Genomic DNA, 17,649 nt, shown 5'->3' with positions numbered 1-17,649 from the left:
CCCTAACAGATGGTATAGCATCTGACACAGGCACACATCACATATCATGACGGAAAGCGAGTGAAGGAAGGAAGAAGTCTCAGTCTCTCTGATATCACTGATGATGTGTGTCTGAAATAAACCTCAAGAAGTCAGTCTTCTCTAGAATAACTAATGTTGATGAAAAGGCCAACGGAATTCAGTCATCATCCAGAGAGGACTCTCCATTTCAAGTTATACAGACTTACAGATGCCATGTCTTATGTCTTATGTGGCACGAGGCTCGTCATGGATCTTTGGTGTATTGTTGTTTATATTGCACTCCAGAGTTTGGTCTGCAACAGCGAAACTCCTCCCAAATTCCCACTGAGGAGGAGAGACACATGTGGCTCAGTCAGAGTTTCCACATTAGAGTCTAGACCAGAGAGAAGGTGGAGTCTCTCTTCTGTCCACTTATTTGCCCCTCCACTGGGTCTGGTGGAGGTTTTGACCGGAGGAGAGGGTGAGGGGACTCTGTATGCATCGATCATGGTAGTAGTTAATAAAAAGAGACGATCGCTGGAGCACATGGATCAGTTCATGCCGTCTCTGATATGTTCCTTTTCTGAAAGGCAACAGACTTGCCTGTTTTTGAGGAATCCCTCATTGAGTCCAGGCCTATCAGAGCAGAAGATTAGCTGGTGTCTAGTCAATATGATCAGTGACCCTGGTCAATGATCTTTGATCAGTACTGATAAGGTGAAGTTTGATTAATAAACAGACAAGACTATGAGAAAAGAGCTTCAGTCTGCTCAGCTGTAGCACATGGGGAACCTTAAAATGGCAGTGTGTGGAGTCTGTGGAGGATTTTTATGAACAATAACTGGGTGCCTTTAAGAGGAAAGAGTATTGGACCCTTTGTTTCCATGGATTCACTGTTTATTTCAAACCGCCTCTCTGCACTAGTGGTGAGGGGCCAGTGAAGACACATCGTTTAGCTGGTTACATAAGAATAACTGTCAGAAAGCATGAAAGCATCACCATCTTTTGCTGCTTTTCCAGAAACGTGATCACTTCATTGTACTGTGCATCGCCTTCTCTTCCTCTTCTTTTGAAAGTGAGAACGGTGCTGCTTTGACTGTTGCTGTTCTAGTCTAAAAATGGCAACAATAAACATCAGTAGGTAGCGTGAGGCAGCTGTGTGTGTGTGTGTGTGTGTGTGTCTTTCCAGAGAGGAGACCACCCCATTCTTTATGGCTGCGGCACCTCTACCACCATCACTGCTGCTGCCCAGGAGTCTGACGCTCCACTGTGATCCAAACACAACTAAAGGGAGAAGAGCTCAGATTTCAAACACAGAGGGGGTGGGGGGGGTGGGGGGGGGGGTGGGGGGGGGATGACTGAACGACTTTAGTGAGTCACAAGAAATGCAGTAAAACAACCTGAACTCCCCTGTTCCCTTATCAAGAAGGTTTTCTTAGTCGACACCACGACCCAAATTCAGCCTATCTCACCACAAATGTGAGTCATGATCTATGTTTACTCTCCATGTCAGATTGGCTTAACATCCAATAACAATGATTTCATGACAAAGCAGCTCTGATACACTGTAGTAAACTACACAGCTCAAGAATCTGAAAAGTAAACATCCAGACACAAAATGTGCAAAAGTGACACATGGCCCATGCACATGCACACAAACACTCCACATGTCTACTCTCCTGTCTCTGGAACACTTTAACGAAGCTCTTGCCATAAATTTGAGACCGCGTTCTAATTTAAGAGGACAATACTGGAAACAAATCATTATATAACAGCCCTTCCTCCGGAGCCAGAAATAAGTGTGGACACACAGAGATGACCTGGCTTTGGCAAACTGACTGAATCTATCACAAGTTCCTGTAAATGAAAGAATGTGACAGAAAGGGAGAGGCAGAGGGGCAGACAGAGGAGAAGGAAGTGACTCAAACTGAACGTGTGTGTGTGTGTGTGTGTGTGTGTGTGTGTGTGTGTGTGTTGTAGCATGCAGTTGACTTGTCCTAGAAGTGGGGGAAAACCCTCAAACAGCAATATATGGCAGCTGTGGAACTGACAAAAGATGCTTACATGTTGCTTTAAAACACAAACTGAACAATGTGACATGAACATTAAACAAATTGCAGCAAATGGAAGAGAAAAAGTTCTGCTTTACCATCAAAATAAGGAAGTTGTGGACCACATCCTTTTAGAAATGAGTGTTGGTGTATTCTCTCTAACCTACAGGATGGCACTCTATGTGTCGCAGTGCCACCTAGTGGCCGAAGAGCTTATGACACCCGGTCTACCTGTTTACTGTGGTATAGGAGAATGGGGTCGTTTTTAATATTCTGATAGTGATAAGCATTATCCACTCAAATATCAACATAGCATTTGATTTACAACGTTCACCCACAGGCCTGGAATGAGTTAATGACAGCATTGCAATAATGGACTTTAAAGGATAAGGCCGGTGTTTTTTAATGCATTGCTTACCGTCAACAAATCCTATGAAAATAACAAAATCAACAATGCGTTTGCTCTACTCCCGTTACTTTCTGACTTCCCACGTACCGTTTTTAGCCGTCAACCCAGAAGTCATTGGCTCCAATTGTAAGATAAAACCCCTGAAATACAGCTCACAAAAACATAGTTTCAATTTTAAAAATAACTCTTACCACGAAAAGTCAGACTGTTGTAGTTATTACCAAATCAAATTCAAATGGGAACAAGTTCTTCATTACGCCGGGGACTATTTTCGGTGCTACGGAACTACTTTCCTGAGATCGCAAAGTGTTTACAGCCGGCTTATTAAGTTGTTTGAGGAAAAAGTCAGCTGGCCCGGTGCATCGCGATGATGAAATATGTTGCCCAGAGCAACGGCATGGCTCTTTGACGTGTTTTTAATCTTTTAATACAATGGAGCTCTGTGGCTGCTGGGACATGGCTTCATTGGGCACCGGCTACATGGACGAGACTTGCTGGCAAAACAAAATCATTGTTGATTTTGTTATTTTCATAGGATTTGTTAACGGTAAGCAATGCATTAAAAAACACCAGCCTTATCCTTTAAGAGGATTAAGAGGATTCGATGTTTAACTGTGATTACAGTATACATTGAATAAGTCTCTCTATAATAGAGAGGGCAGAATAAAACTCTTATTGATAATGCTGAAATTTACAATGGTGCCATTCCAGTATATCTTCCTAATACAGAATGTACAAGGAATGCAACAACACAATATAAAGTTAAATATTGTAATGTACTAAATTGGCACATACAAAATTTACTCCTGGTACCTGTCATAAGTATTGCTGGGTGATGTGCCAACATTTCAGCCTATTTTCATCATTGAATTTATGTAATGTTGTGTCTCACTGAGCACTAAGGTGATCGGTTACAATATATGAGGTGATATGTTATATCATCTGCCACGATAAAATAACTAAATGATGTGCTGAATTATTCTGCTGTGCAGTGCTGTATGTCGAAGAAGTGAAGGCAGTGCAAAGATTCTGGGATTTTGCTGCCAAGAAAACATATCAAAAAGACAAAGGGGAGAGAGTTTCAGGTTATTTATATGGGTGAAGCAAAATTTCATGCACGTATTGCCATAAACTTGCTTGGAAGAAGACAGGATAGTCCTATCAGAGGGAATACAGATAATAATGGATAGAACCAAAAGATTTATTGATTCAGATATTGAGAGGGATTTCTATCATTTGGGATGATAATAGGATGATCTACTAGATTTGTATGAACGATTGTTGACCAGTGGGTGGCGGTAATGCGCTCCAAGATGATTGCCAACCACCGAGATACAAACACGAAGAAGAAATACTTCCGCAATGACGTAGTTAGTTAGCAAATGGCGGCCACGAACACGGTGGACTGTAAACATTTCAACTGTTATAATTGTAACTGTCTAATTATCCTCAAAACATGTACTCGGGTGTGTCGGAAATGCAGAGTGGTTACAAGATGTTTATTTTCAACTTTCAGGTTGATTTTCGCGGTGTGCTGACTGGAAATCCGCTGCTAAAGAGACGAAGACGGAGCAAACGGTAAAGAGCCTCAGAGCATTCAGTCATACTGTGCCTGCTGTCAGCGGTGTAACGTTAGTTAACACTAAGTTATGTGCTTATTGGTTGACTTGGTTTAACATGTAATACTTCAGTATCTACCTGCTGACATGACTGACTTTCTCTAACCACCATTGCGAGAATTACATGTTAGCTAGCAGGCTAACGCTGCGAAATATGCTAAAGTGCTTTATTGACCGCAACCCTGCATGTCAATTCTTCAGTCGGACTCATGGAGACCCAAGACGACCACGACGAAAAGGACTCAGAGTCCGAAACGGCTGACCTCCGTTTGAAAGTAGAGTCGCTGAAGCAGGAATTGAAAACCTGCAGAGCCGAGCTGGTGAAGTTACAGAAGCAACTGAGCCACTCCGAGAGACTGCAGAAAAGCACCGAGAGCTACAACGAAGACCTGAGGAAACAGGTCAGGTGCACACAGCAGCAGAGATGGCCAGCATCATTACTCGATATTGGCAGTGATGCTGTCAGAGCCTGACGAATGTCCGTCCATTACGTTTATCTACAAATAATTTATGCTGATAGGTTGACCAGCTGAGTGCAGAGATCCATGAACGGAAGAAGAAAGATAAAGACAGAGTCAGCAGCGAAACTCAGACAGAAGAATACACATGGACAGAAACTGGTGTGTAATGTTTTGCTTTCTTGCGTGTATTGATCAAAATGGATGACAGATTCAGTCTGCCAGAAAAGAAAAAAATCATGTTGCAATCCCTGCAATGTCTTTTTTCACAGATTATTACAACTATTACTATGGAAACTACAACCAGAATGCTGAGGCTACAGACACTCAGGAAGACACGACCACAGCAGGAGTGGAGGCAGCTGATGCCAGTGAGGTAGCAGAGGTTTCAACAACAAACGACGTGGCCTCGGATGTGTCCGCTCAACCTGACAGTAGCACTGCAGCCAAAACAGAGGTGTGTTTGATTTGGAAACTTACAGAGATTTAGTCCCCCAAAGCATTTTAGAATTTACCCCAAACACTGAAATGATGGAGATTTTGTAAGGGAAAATGGATGAGTTGAATTTATTAGACTAATTTGAGTTGTGTCTTTCAGGAAGGTGATGGAGGATCCATAGCTGACATGTTGAGGGCCACTGCTGAGGAGGCAATGACGCAGACTGGGTTTGTCTTTGATGAGACCACTGGGATGTACTATGACCACAGCACCGGCTTTTACTACGACTCGGTTCGTCAACAGCTTTTCAATAAAATGAGGCTGTTTAAAGCAGTGTTACCTTTGGCAGCAATGTAGGATATTATATTTAGTGTTTTTTTGTTGACAAAACACATTTATTAGTTTCAGTCATACTTTAGTCATCTCATCTATTTTGTGTTTTTGTTCTGACTGTTGAGTCACAGTCAGAAAAATCTCTGCATGTTTTACTGTGGTTTTTATCACATCCATTTGGGTGACATTTTATTTCTTAAGTGTTTTCTCTCTTGCACTATACCACTTTTTCAACAAGAGTGGGAAATTACTTTGTTCTAGTTTTTGTTTGAAGTTTATGTCGTCATCTTGCCATGGTCATGTTAATTGTTTGTTGTCATAGTTAAAGTGAATGCATTAATATATAATTTTGTACCAGTCTTTTGACTTTACACTGCGTTTTCTCTTCCTCAGGCCAGTCAGCTGTACTACGATGCCAACACAGGCATTTACTACTACTATGATGCAGAGAGTGGACGATACCAGTTTCACTCCAGAATAGAGGTGCCTGCTGCACAAACCAGTACAGAGCCTTGCCAAGACAAGAGAGCTGCTGAAAAGAAAGGCAAGACCGGGAAGAAGGGCATCAAGAAAAGCTCTCACCAGGATGATAAGGTATGTAGCAATGTGATCAATTATTGTTGCATGACATGATCAATTTTTGTTCCTTGATAAATGTTGTGCCCAATGGCTGACAGCTGGCTTTTGACTCAGTTCCCCTTAAAATTGTGATATTTCACATCCTCACACTTCTTAATTGGTCTCAGTCTTCAAATGCATTTTTATTTTTTTTACAAATTTCAGGCTAGTTGACTAAAATACTATTCCTCTGACCTAGGTGCGAGAGGTGACTAACTCATTGGCTAAAATGAAGATTTCCTCTTACTGGAATACTGCTTCCCACAGAGGTACACCTTTAATACCAACATGCAGAGCAATTAATATCATTTTTAATCTCATTCAATCATTTCACTTTGTTTGGGTTATTTCTAACAGTTGTTTGTGCAAGTGTACAGCTTTGCTTTGTGCATTTGAATTAGTCAGCCTAAACCCCTTAATCCTTACGGGTTTTGTTACTCAAGGATTTGGTCACCAATCCCTGTCAGGGTGCAAAGTTATTTTTGGATCATTGTGGATTTCACCGTTACCTCTGAGCTAATTTTGAGGGTCTACAGTGACCTGCCTTTGAAAACTGAGACCTTTACAAGAAGGCCATGGGATCTACAAAGCCAGCTTGTCCGCTGTCAGTGAAGGTCACTGTTAATCTCAATGTTCACTGTCTGGTGGCAGGAATTGAATCATGTAAAGTTGGAAGAAGAAGAAATTGAATGGGTTGAACGGCGAATACCAAAGAAGACCACAGCATCACGAAAGCTGAGGCAACGGTCTTGCAGTCCAGACCCGGCTCCACGTAGAAAAGACACTTCAAAGTCCCGGAAGGATAGTGACAAATCTTCGTCAAAGAGGAAGAAGCAGAAAAACGGTTCGCACTCTGATGATGCGGGTAGATCACGGAAGAAGAGGAAGAAGTCTAAATTGGAAAAATGCAAGAAGAAGAAGAAGAAGAGCATAGTCGCACGGAGTGACGACTCGGATGGGAACAGCGAGCCAGAAGAGGGCGAGCTCACACAGTCGGAGGGAGAGTGGGCGTCCACCCCGTCGTTCTCGTCCTCCTCCTCCTCCTCCCCTCCCGGGGACAGCCCAGAGTCAGAGATGGAGACTGAGAGTCAGGAAGGTGAGAGGCAAAACGGGCAACATTCAATGCTTGTTCTGGGCTGCTCTCACATGGGAATAATAAGTTCTTTGGGAAATTAGTTTTTTTTGTGACCATCACCATACTTTTAATGGCCTTTCCTGCAGCTCACTTGTCCAGCTCGTCACCCCTGATGTACAAATCTTTATTTGGTGGCAGTTAGATCACTGTTTGTCATTTCCGCCATGTGCACTGTTGACTATTTTGGGTTTTATTTTCCTTGCAGTCAAAGACTTTTGGCCGCCCTGTGTAAGAGTGACAGTGGTCAGATCTCCTGTACTGCAGGTGGGCACCCTCTTCATCATCACAGCGGACTCTCCAGCCACCATTGGCAGGTTAGTACTACGTTCTCTCTCTCTCTCTCTCTCTCTCTCTCTCTCTCTCTCTCTCTCTCTCTCTCTCTCTCTCTCTCTCTCTCTCTCTCTCTCTCTCTCTCTCTCTCTCTCTCTCTCTCTCTCTCTCTCTCTCTCTCTCTCATATATATGGAAACATGGGCTCCATCGTTAGTAAAAGCATGGACACTTTTATCCAAAGCATCCATGAATGTCTGTATTTTTAGTGTAGGTGGCCACAGTGGGAAACAAATCCCTAATGTTAGCACTCTTAACAAACTCATATCATTGAGCTATAGTACCTGAATTACATAATGACATGGTTTTAAAGAGTGTGTAACACTATTTTCAGCCTGTCTCCGCCAGGTAGACAGTTTTGAAAGATGTGAAAAAGTGGGGTGGGGAGCGAGAGAAAATTAGAGGTCTGTGTGTCTGTGATAATGGATCACTCATCTCTACTTGGGAACGGTAACAATTTTCGGATCACAAAGCATGTGACGTTGCCAAAGGAGGTGTGGCTGATTTTCTGCCCCTAGAAGCGGATGCAGGACTTATGTAGAAAACCTCAAAATTAAGTAAAGGATTAATGATCTTTAGTGGAAGTCATATAACCATGTTTACTGTCCAAAAGAAAGAATACTCTATTTAAGAATATATAAATGAAAAATAAACCCCATAGCGAGACAAGGGGTAGCATCTCTCTCAGTGAATGTATGAGGAATTGATCACTCAATAAGTCAGGATAATGACCCTCAGAAAACTTTAAGACCATGAAGACAACATGGTATTTTTTTTATTGCAGAGAGAAGGATATGGACCATGCAATCCGACTGCCGGAAATGGGAGTCAGCAAGGTATAGTACTGTTTATTTTACTAGTCGCTTGTCACTGAACAAAAAACATAACATTTATGTGGGCTTTTTTTTTTTGGTTACAGTTCCATGCAGAAGTATATTTTGATCAGAGTCAACAGAGCTACATGCTGGTGGATCAGGGCAGCCAGAACGGAACGGTGATCAATGGCAACAGAATCTTACAGGTCAGCCGTTCACCACTGTGTTTTATTTAGTTGCCTCTCAATTAAGAAGTAAACTAAAGAATGACTTATGTATCAGTGTATTCAATCTTTTTTTGACCGCTGCCTGCAGCCCAAAACCAAGTGCGAGCCATATGCCCTGACGCACGGTGATGAGGTGAAGATGGGAGAAACGGTGCTGTCCTTCCATATCCACTCTGGGACTGACACCTGTGACGGCTGTGAGCCCGGACAGGTGATGGCTCACCTCAGCAAACACAGGAGAGAGGAGAAGGCAGGTGAGACACCTCAAGAGGAGACGCAGCTCAATAACTTAGCAAGCGATCTGTCATGTCTGCTGTTCTTTCTCTCATTGGACCTTTTTTATCAGCTTTGGACATCAAGAGAAAGGATGTGATTATTGATTCTGAAATCACTTAATTCAGAATCAATTTGACAGCTGATCTGTCTTTTTCAGACTTAGAGGGAGTATTGTTTTTTTCCCCCATGTTTCTGACTATTAAATGCAAACCATCTGGTCTATACAGTATATAGATATCCACCTAAGCAATGATGATGCTGGAGCTACCGAACAAAACAACAAAACAACTGCAAAAATCTTGATTTGTGTATATTCAGTGACACTAACATACTGAGCCCAAACACACACATGAATGCCAAGTGTTTGCAAAACCGGATCTGCTGGTTTTGTTCATTCGTGATACAAATCCGTATATGTTTCTTGATAAATCAGGCCAGTTACACTTAGACTACTATCACATGACATTCATTTAGGCAAGGCAAGTAGCACATTTCATACACTGGGGCAATTCAAAGTGCCCATTTATTGTGGGTTTGAGGTGCAGTGATTGTTTACCTTATTCTACTGGATGTTTTGAGATGACAAGGGTTGCTGAGAGCAGCCAACTAGAAGGTTTTGCTTTGTTCTGACTGTGCTTTTCTGAAGGCCCTGCTCTAACCAAAGAGGACAAAGAAGCACTGAGACAGAAGGAGCTAAAGCAAATGAAGGCCAAATATGGTCTGCAGGTGAGTATTATCAAGACCAGCAACAGCCAAATATGAATTTTACTCCTCCTCTCTTTAAGCAACCAGTCACTAATGTGGTCTTGCCCTTCTGTAAACAGAGTAGTGAGTATGAGGAGGCCAAAGCCCTGAGGAACCCCAAGTACAAGGACCGTGCAGAGTCTCGACGACAAACAGTGGGCAGTGAGGGTGTTTTCCAACGAGATGATCCTCCTGCTTCAGTTCATGAGTAAGTATACTATAGTTGTCAACTATAGTTGCTGAAGAAGGGAAATAATAGATGCAATTGTGAATTGGATACATGGAGAAAACGTATTCTTGGTGTTTAATAGCTGATCTACTTTGCTTCTTCTCAAAGGGAGATCAGTGAAGTCAATAAAGGCCGGAAGATGTTGGAAAAGATGGGCTGGAAAAAAGGAGAGGGACTTGGTAAAGAGGGAACTGGAATGAAAAACCCGGTAAGACTGTGTTTGACAATCTGGAGACGTCCTATTGGCAGGCCTCTGATGTAGATGGGATTCTGTTTTGGTTGGACTGACTTGTGAAACAACAAAATTACTTTATTTTCTTTCTTGGTTGTTCCTCGATCGCTCATTTCCTTTGTTGGCTCATGCCCTTTTCCCCAGATTCAATTGAAAGTGAGGAAGTCCCAGTCAGGTTTGGGGGCCGGTACTGCCATGTCTCTAGAGGATGTCTCAGTGCCCACATCCAAGACCCGGAGGAACTGGGAGAAAGCCCGCGAGAGATTCGCAGACTCCTGCCAGCCAGACATGCCGTCCTCCAAGACACAGAAGGACAGGTCACCCAAAGCCTGGGTCAGAGCAGAAGAGACTGAGGCCACAAACACCCCGGCAGTTTGTGACAATGATAACCAAACTTAGGAATGAGCGTCAGTGGGTACATGTATAGCGGATTTAAAAGCCGAGTAGGTAGCTTGGCAAAGGCATTGCCTCCACTCCTCGGGAATCATTGGATTAACAGAATTTGTACTGTACTTTGAGAATCACCCTGCTGCAGTTGTAAAATGTGGTGGTTACTCCTCCTTAAATGAACGGTATTAAACCCCCAAATGAAGAGCGACTGACAGTTTTAACTGCAGTGTGTACATGACCAAATGTGTCTCTGTAGTCCAGCCTACAGAGGGCAGAGCTGCTACTGTGCCTTTCAGAACAAAGAGGACATGAATAGCCTCAAGCAAATATTGACACAGTGAAGATACATTTCTCACAGTGAGATCAAACTCTGATGAGACAACTGTGGCTCTGTTTTGACAGCCTCCTAACTGAGTTAGTTTGCAAGGCAGATCATGTTAAACCAGTCACAACTGCTCGGTGTAACCCGTGGCCCAACTTTTTTTCTTGTTGCACAATATTAAATTTGAAACATGCTCACCGTTTTGATTCTGTTGAATTCACATGTTAAATAAGATGAAATCCTTTCCTAATATAGGTGTGTTTATGCAAACACACGCACACAAGCATGCGTGCACACACTTCTAAGGCCCGTCAGCAAACATATTTAACAGTCCATCTGTACACAGACTGTGGACTTATCAGTGAGTTCATTTCGAGGGTGTGTGAATATTTGCATGGGTGTGCAAGTGTACGCTTAAGCAGAGGCCACTCGCGCACCAGTTGGAAAAAGAATGCAAGTGCAACCAAAACAACAGGATGGGAAATTACACCATAATACAATATGGTATCATGATGTGTTAAATATGACATTGTCACTACTACTGCATAGTTGTAATCGCGAAGTAAAGCACTGCGGGTAGTGGCAACATGTAAAACATACAAATTCTCAAATAGTAACTATCAACCAACCAAACTGCACTAAAGTCCAGTGCTATAACAATGTGGCACAAGTAGAAAACTTCACTCAGAGTAATATGCATTACAGCTTTGAGCAACACGCTTTTTTGGAAAATCACTCATGACCCTGAGGAGTTTTTGTGATGCACTGTAAAACTAAAATCAACATAAAATGCAGGTGAGTGATTTGACTCACGTGTTACTACGGCGACTCAGAGAGTTGGCTCGCCCGCCGGTCTTCTTCTGCTGACTGAAACTGCCACCCATTTCGACTTTCCCCCTCTCCAACCAAGGGAGCTCCTGCTGCTACCTGCCACCAGCGTGTGTGTGTGTGTTTCCCTTAGCTAGGAAGCATACTCCCTTGTGCGTGTCTGAGACTGTTCAGCTGACACAGTGGTGTTGCAGTGTCAGACTTCTTTGACAAGTCTCTGACAGCTGGTTCATATCTCCTCTTGTCCCTCCCTCCTTTTCTCTCCTCCTGCTCCCTTCTTAGTCTCCTCCTCCCTTACCTTACTGGAGGTGAACATTCAGTGGGAGGTACTGCAGTGTAATAAAATTGGGTGGGATCAATTTCTGTGTGTCTATACAAGTGTTTATTCCTGGGTGCGTGCTTGTATTGGGGAGAAAGTCTTAGCCATAAAAAATTATATGCTGTGAGTCATGCTGAGAGTCATGAGATAAAGCGGGATTTCATTCTTCTGTGACAACATGGCTTGGGGCTTTGAGAGAGCTGGCTTGACCAGTTCAGAGGAACACTAGGCCACTGTTTGTTCAAATGTAGGCTATTCACAGTGTAATGCTGTCTGGTCTATATGTACTGTATGCAAAACAAAAAATGCAGTAGCTAATAATGGATCCATTTGGATATGTGAAGTCAAATTAGCTGGGTGGAAGCTGTTCCTAGTGTTTTAGGGCAAAGGTTGCTGACTGGTTCTATTTGTGACCTATAGTGTGATAATAAATATGGGCTAGGAATAGTTTGGGCATAATGTAAACAACAGACTTAATATTACTCCCAGATGATACTAATATACTATTCATTGAATCTGTTCTGCTCTGCTGTCCAAGTTTAAATGTATTTTTCACACTGCTCAGCTAAACCCTGAACTAAACTGAAATTCACAGCAGTTTAATCTGTGCAACATGACCTGAATCAGTCCAGGATCCGGCCTGCTGTGAGAAAATGTGCTTGCACTCATCATCTCTCACAGTGAGAAGATGTAGCTATTCTCAAGACAACTCTTTTTCCTTGTGCTCTCATGGGCAAGTGGAAACAAGTTCTGTTAAATCTGGTTTGGGACAGACAGAATCTAAATTATGTGACAGACAAATATTACTGATAATCCTCTCCCATCAGTGTCAGTTCAAGACTGGCAGCCTCGGCCCGGATAGCCATCAGAAACCCTCTTTCCGTTTTAATCTCATTCTGTGCAGAAATGAACACGAGAGTCAAAGCCAGGGATACAGAATACATAGATAACATGGTGTGCTGCACAAAAGAATAATCTTATCAACGTGCACGTTGTTTTAACTTGGTATTCAACTGAGAAGAAAAGTGTTTTTGTTAAATCAGAGCCATAGTATTTCAGGATGAGAATAAGATTTCACTGTGTAGCAAGGAAGGTATCAAACCAAACATTGCCATTTTAGCTAGTTGAATGTCTTGGTTGAACTAGAGAAGTTACTGGTGTTATGAAAGAAATGGGGGTTTAACACATGTAGATAGAATTATCATGGATCTAATCAACATTTTTTCATACAAAGTTACTAAAACATGCCACTGCAGTTTCTGACTCTCATAACAACTACACCTTTTCTACGCCTTGCTTTGAACTGGACACAGGTCAAAGGTCGAAGGGCACGAAAAGGTCCTCCCCACTTCATACCATACATGTCCCAGCAGCACACAATACACCCAACCACACCGACATGTAAGACACAGTGTTGTATGCTTTATCTTCAAATGAGAGCAGACAAAGCACTGAACATCTGTGATGTCTGCAGATAACAGAGGTTTGATTCTGCAGTTTCTACAGGTCCTCGCTCACAATGCGGATAGCAGAGATGAGGTATGAGTTACTGGTAAAAGAAAAATATTTTCTTGAGACGGTTTGCATATTTCTCATGCAGTGTCTACCTTAGTGCCAGAGGCAATAGTGTTACTGCGTGTCAACACATTACAAATCACTTACTTCCATTTTAGTACGCCAAACTATAAAATAGTTCTGGTAGATGCAGTAAAATTGTTGAATAATGTCTACATAGGCTATTTAAAAGATTCAGTTAATTAAAATTTTCATGATTATATTATAGGAATTAACTGGCAGTTTTGCAATTAGTGAGGAAGTAGGGGTTCAGTGTCTTGCTTCAGGACACAGGACACAGCAGATGGATACATTGGTTGTTACAGGGATCGAACCTGACATTGTGGTTATGGGATAGTCTCTCCAACCACTCCACCCTGTGGGGAATGGGGGGGGGGGAAGTGATATCCAGACAGGTAGGTTAGGCCTATCTATCATCAGGTGAAGCCTGACATCTGCTGGTCGACTTTGAACACTGTGCCTCTATGTTCTGTAGACTTTTCATTTGTCAGAGTGACCACACTTTAATAGTATAGTCATGGAGGGAGCCACTCCTCCCCATCATTCAACGTTTCCCCACTCGGGGTATGGCATCATGTCCGAGGTTCTCCATTATGGTCAAGGGCAGGGCTAACCAGTGCTGCTAGCATCAGTCACTGGAGTCTGTAATTTTGGAAAATATACGTCAGACATACAGTTCTGTCAGGAAAACACACTGACATCCCATGACCATTTTACCATTCTAATGAATTGAATGGCAGTTGCATACATTCAGTGTGTTTGATGGTGTCTATCAGGTGCTCAGAACAGACCAGAGCTTATGGTTGTACTGTGGAAAGCCTCTCAGCTAGTCACAATGTGGGCAACGTTATCAGTTGTAAAAAAACAGCTGTGTAGCAGAATGCAGCCCTTGTGTACAATACAGTCAGTACGTAACCAGCCACAGGGTCATGCTGCTGATCAGACCCACAAAATGAACACAATAGCTCCATAGACAGAAGGGAGTCCATTCTTTGTAGTCCACTCCTCTTCCTCCTCTTCAGCTCCCTCTGTTTTGCAACCCTCATCCAACTACCAGCAGTCAGTACCAATGGTGTATGTATAAACACATTTCTGAAATGTTTCACTGTGTCTCACATTAGTGTCTCAGTAAATAGGCTGCAACTCGGTGTACAATTCAGGAGATTAATAGGAAAATACTTGAACTGTGTTGTTTGTGAAAATGGGTTGATATTGATATATACAATTTTTTGACTTATATGGTTATTGGTGAGGAGCATTCCATAAGGACCCCCTCTATTTTGAATGCAATCTTGATAACTTGGTGTTCAGTGTCTATACACCCTTCACATATCACACCAAATGCAATATATTCCAGTGTGTGTTACTAGTATTTAAATTTTTAAACAGCAATAGTGAAGTCTGTGTTTTCATTGTACACTTGACTCCACCCTCTTGATTCAGAGGGAAGCAGAGCAGACAATCTCCACAGCCAGACTCAACACACTGAGCTTCACTTGAGCTGGAACATGTGTGTCTGCCCCAGTCTAACTCTGTGTTCCCAGCCTCAGTGACGTGCTGACAGTCTCTCTCTGCCCTGTGAGCCCATTGAGAGGCAAGGGACCATGAGCAACATGAAGCTGAGAAACAGTCCTGTGTTGACTCAACTTCCCCCCCATCACTTCCGTCTCAGTCCGCCCTCCCAGCCACGTCCGTCCACACCAGCGAGCGAGCCTCTGCAAATCAAAGCACAACTCGCAAACTGAAAACACAAGTTTTCACCATCTATTTTAAAACTTGTTTGGGATCCCTGGATAAGATTCAAAGGACATTCCGGCACAATATATTAAGCACAGAAAATGTCTTTGTTGAATGTGAACCTTCATGTGAGGAGAGGAGGGGTCAGGAAGTGGAGCTTAAAGGCTTTAAAAAGCTCACAAGTCAAATTTCTTTGCTGATCTTGGCTGAGAGGAAAATATCCGCATTCCAGCCACATTCCAACGTGAATCTGTTTTTCTAATAAATGATACATTCTTGAAAAAAATGCCATCTGCATGTAAACAAGACTTGAAAAAATGAGATAACCATTTGAATGAAATTGAAAAATTTCTCTTTCCAAATGATTGTTTGCATCAAAGTAAAGCACATTATGGGGCTCTATTAAAGGTGTCATAACGCCTATGCTGGCAAAATATATTGATTATATTTTTGAGGGTGAAATGATCTTTGTTTTTTGAAATATTGACTGATAAATTTATTGCATTTTTACAAAATGCATATAGCTATAATGTTACAGGAAGAAACCCTTCCCATGTATGTAATGTCATCCAGCTTGGCACGAATACCCCACCCAGAACAGATTCCTGTGCTTCAAAGCTGAATGGAAACACACATTCCAAGGGACTACGGCTTCCTCCCAGTGACTGAGAGTCTTCCACCCCTGGCCCTTCCTGCACGGCTGAGCCGGGGCCTCAGGGTGTGTCTCCCAGTGACCTCATCTTCCCAGAAACCCTCCAGAACCCTCAGGACGATCGCTCACATGATGCAACCTCCACACAAGCTGTCCACAATAACAAAACCGGTCCGGCACAATGGGGTTTAAACTTTGGTTACATCAACATCGCTGCTGCTGGTGCCTCTGCACAGTTTGTCCATTCAGCCGGAGCATTGGCCTGTGAAAGACGTGTGTGTGTGTGTGTGTGTGTGTGTGTGTGTGTCCAGGCTAGCATCCTGTTTATACAGCCTTGTCACTGGTGCCTGCTGTGTGAACTTTAACGCTCAGCTCTAAAGCTGGAGCAAGATATGAAGAAGTGGGAGTTTAATTCAGTGTAAATCACACAGAGAAACGTGCCGTCTTAAGAACCTCACTGTTCTCGCCAAAGTTCATTCCAGTCAAAATCTTTGTTTTGTAATTCCTCCTTAAGGGAAAGACTCTCATCAGGGCAATTGAGGAATTTCACTAATCTGCTTATTAAGTCTTCACAACAACAGCGTTAATGAACACAACTATTTCAACACAATGAGCGCAACTCCCACCATCACAATCTGTATTATAGTTAGAGACTGTCTCCTGAAGTTGAAAGCCACCAGAAGAGCTACACTGTACTTTCTAACTGTTGAAATGACTAGTGAGAGGAATTATGGGTTAAATGAACAGGGGCTTTGTGTTCATGCAAAAGAAAAAACCAGTCACAGTAGATTCAGTGAGTCATCTGACATGCTGTCCAAAAGTCAGGAGATCAATGACAGAAAACATATACTTTCAACCCAGAGGAGATACCGGCACACATAACGGTGCACCTGATGCAACTGACAGACGGCTGTCACACTGTGAGTTTCAGAGTGTAAACCGTACCTTGGCTTCTCTGAAGACTGACACCACAGGAATGGAGGCTTTGGTGGATCTGCTGTGCGTCTTTGTCCTCCAAAGCACAGTGGAAATAAAAGTCCTCGGTTTGTGACAGAAGTCCTTTTAGGAGCGTGAGCTGTGAATGTTGTTGGAGTTGCCGCTTTCTGAGCGAGAATACTTGTCCTCACTGTGTGGTGGAGCCTATTCCATGTGGCTGGATGGGAAATGGGAAATGAACTTTCTGGGCAACATGCCAAGAATAGAGTGGATCTTAAAGAAACAGGAGTTTCAGTGCTATATAAGGTTTAGGCACACAGTCCATTATGTAAGCGCTATACCATCATTTAAGACTGGTGGAAAAACATTTCCAGCTGCTATATTTGTCAATTCCATACACATTTACTTGTAAGTGAAAACAGAAAGTCCAAAGTTTCCACTGTTACCTAATGTTTCCTGCGAGCTAACATGAAAATATGGATAATGAAGGACTTGAGATATCCATATTCTCAAGCTCAAACTGATGTTGCATTCTGCATATTTGTTTTATTGGTTATGCTGTTGGGAGCATTAAGCATTGCGATGTAGTCTAGTCTTTAGTCTCAGTTAAAAGTAGGTTCAAACTATCATCCCTCAGTGCTGATATTTGAATTATTTGTCATCTCCCTGTTCAAATTTCTAAGCTGCTCTGAAAAGGTCAAACTCAAAAGATGTATGACTTTTTGCCACTAATCAAAATCCCAGTCAAAATGAGCTTCAGATGTGCAGTAGGGAAATCAGAAGAGAGGAAACACATCTGTCTGTTCAGTTGGCATGGATCAGTTGTTACTGCCAAGTTGCCTTGTAAACCAATGACTTGCTTGCAAGATCTATCTGAAAAAAAATAAAATAAATAATAATATATTAATGAGGCCACTGGCCTTCTTCCAGAGTGGTGCCCTGCTTTTCATAAATCACCATCAAATTGGTTTGTCAT

General features: G+C 42.5%; 1 protein-coding gene across 3 annotated transcripts; it reads left to right on the top strand.

Annotated features, from left to right (window-relative positions):
* Positions 1-3,824: 3,824 nt before the first annotated feature.
* Positions 3,825-10,823, top strand: aggf1 (angiogenic factor with G patch and FHA domains 1). Of its 3 annotated transcripts, none has more exons than XM_078283746.1 (16): positions 3,825-3,891; positions 3,977-4,038; positions 4,281-4,480; positions 4,600-4,699; positions 4,810-4,994; positions 5,136-5,267; positions 5,703-5,903; positions 6,579-7,023; positions 7,268-7,376; positions 8,176-8,227; positions 8,311-8,412; positions 8,522-8,687; positions 9,356-9,435; positions 9,534-9,661; positions 9,791-9,890; positions 10,059-10,823. In XM_078283746.1, exons 3-16 carry the CDS (start codon positions 4,289-4,291, stop codon positions 10,311-10,313), a joined length of 2,247 nt encoding a protein of 748 aa, XP_078139872.1. In that variant the 5' UTR covers positions 3,825-3,891; positions 3,977-4,038; positions 4,281-4,288; the 3' UTR covers positions 10,314-10,823. The 3 variants fall into 3 exon arrangements, with proteins under 3 accessions (XP_078139872.1, XP_078139873.1, XP_071750556.2); XM_078283747.1 differs by having other exon boundaries at positions 3,834-3,867; XM_071894455.2 differs by lacking the exon at positions 6,579-7,023 and adding an exon at positions 6,127-6,196 and having other exon boundaries at positions 3,834-4,038.
* Positions 10,824-17,649: the final 6,826 nt, after the last annotated feature.

Source organism: Centroberyx gerrardi, chromosome 5 (assembly GCF_048128805.1).
Source record: "Centroberyx gerrardi isolate f3 chromosome 5, fCenGer3.hap1.cur.20231027, whole genome shotgun sequence".
In the NCBI taxonomy this organism is placed as follows: domain Eukaryota; kingdom Metazoa; phylum Chordata; class Actinopteri; order Beryciformes; family Berycidae; genus Centroberyx; species Centroberyx gerrardi.
Note: the sequence above shows the minus strand (reverse complement) of the source record. Positions and strands in the feature narration are given on the sequence as shown.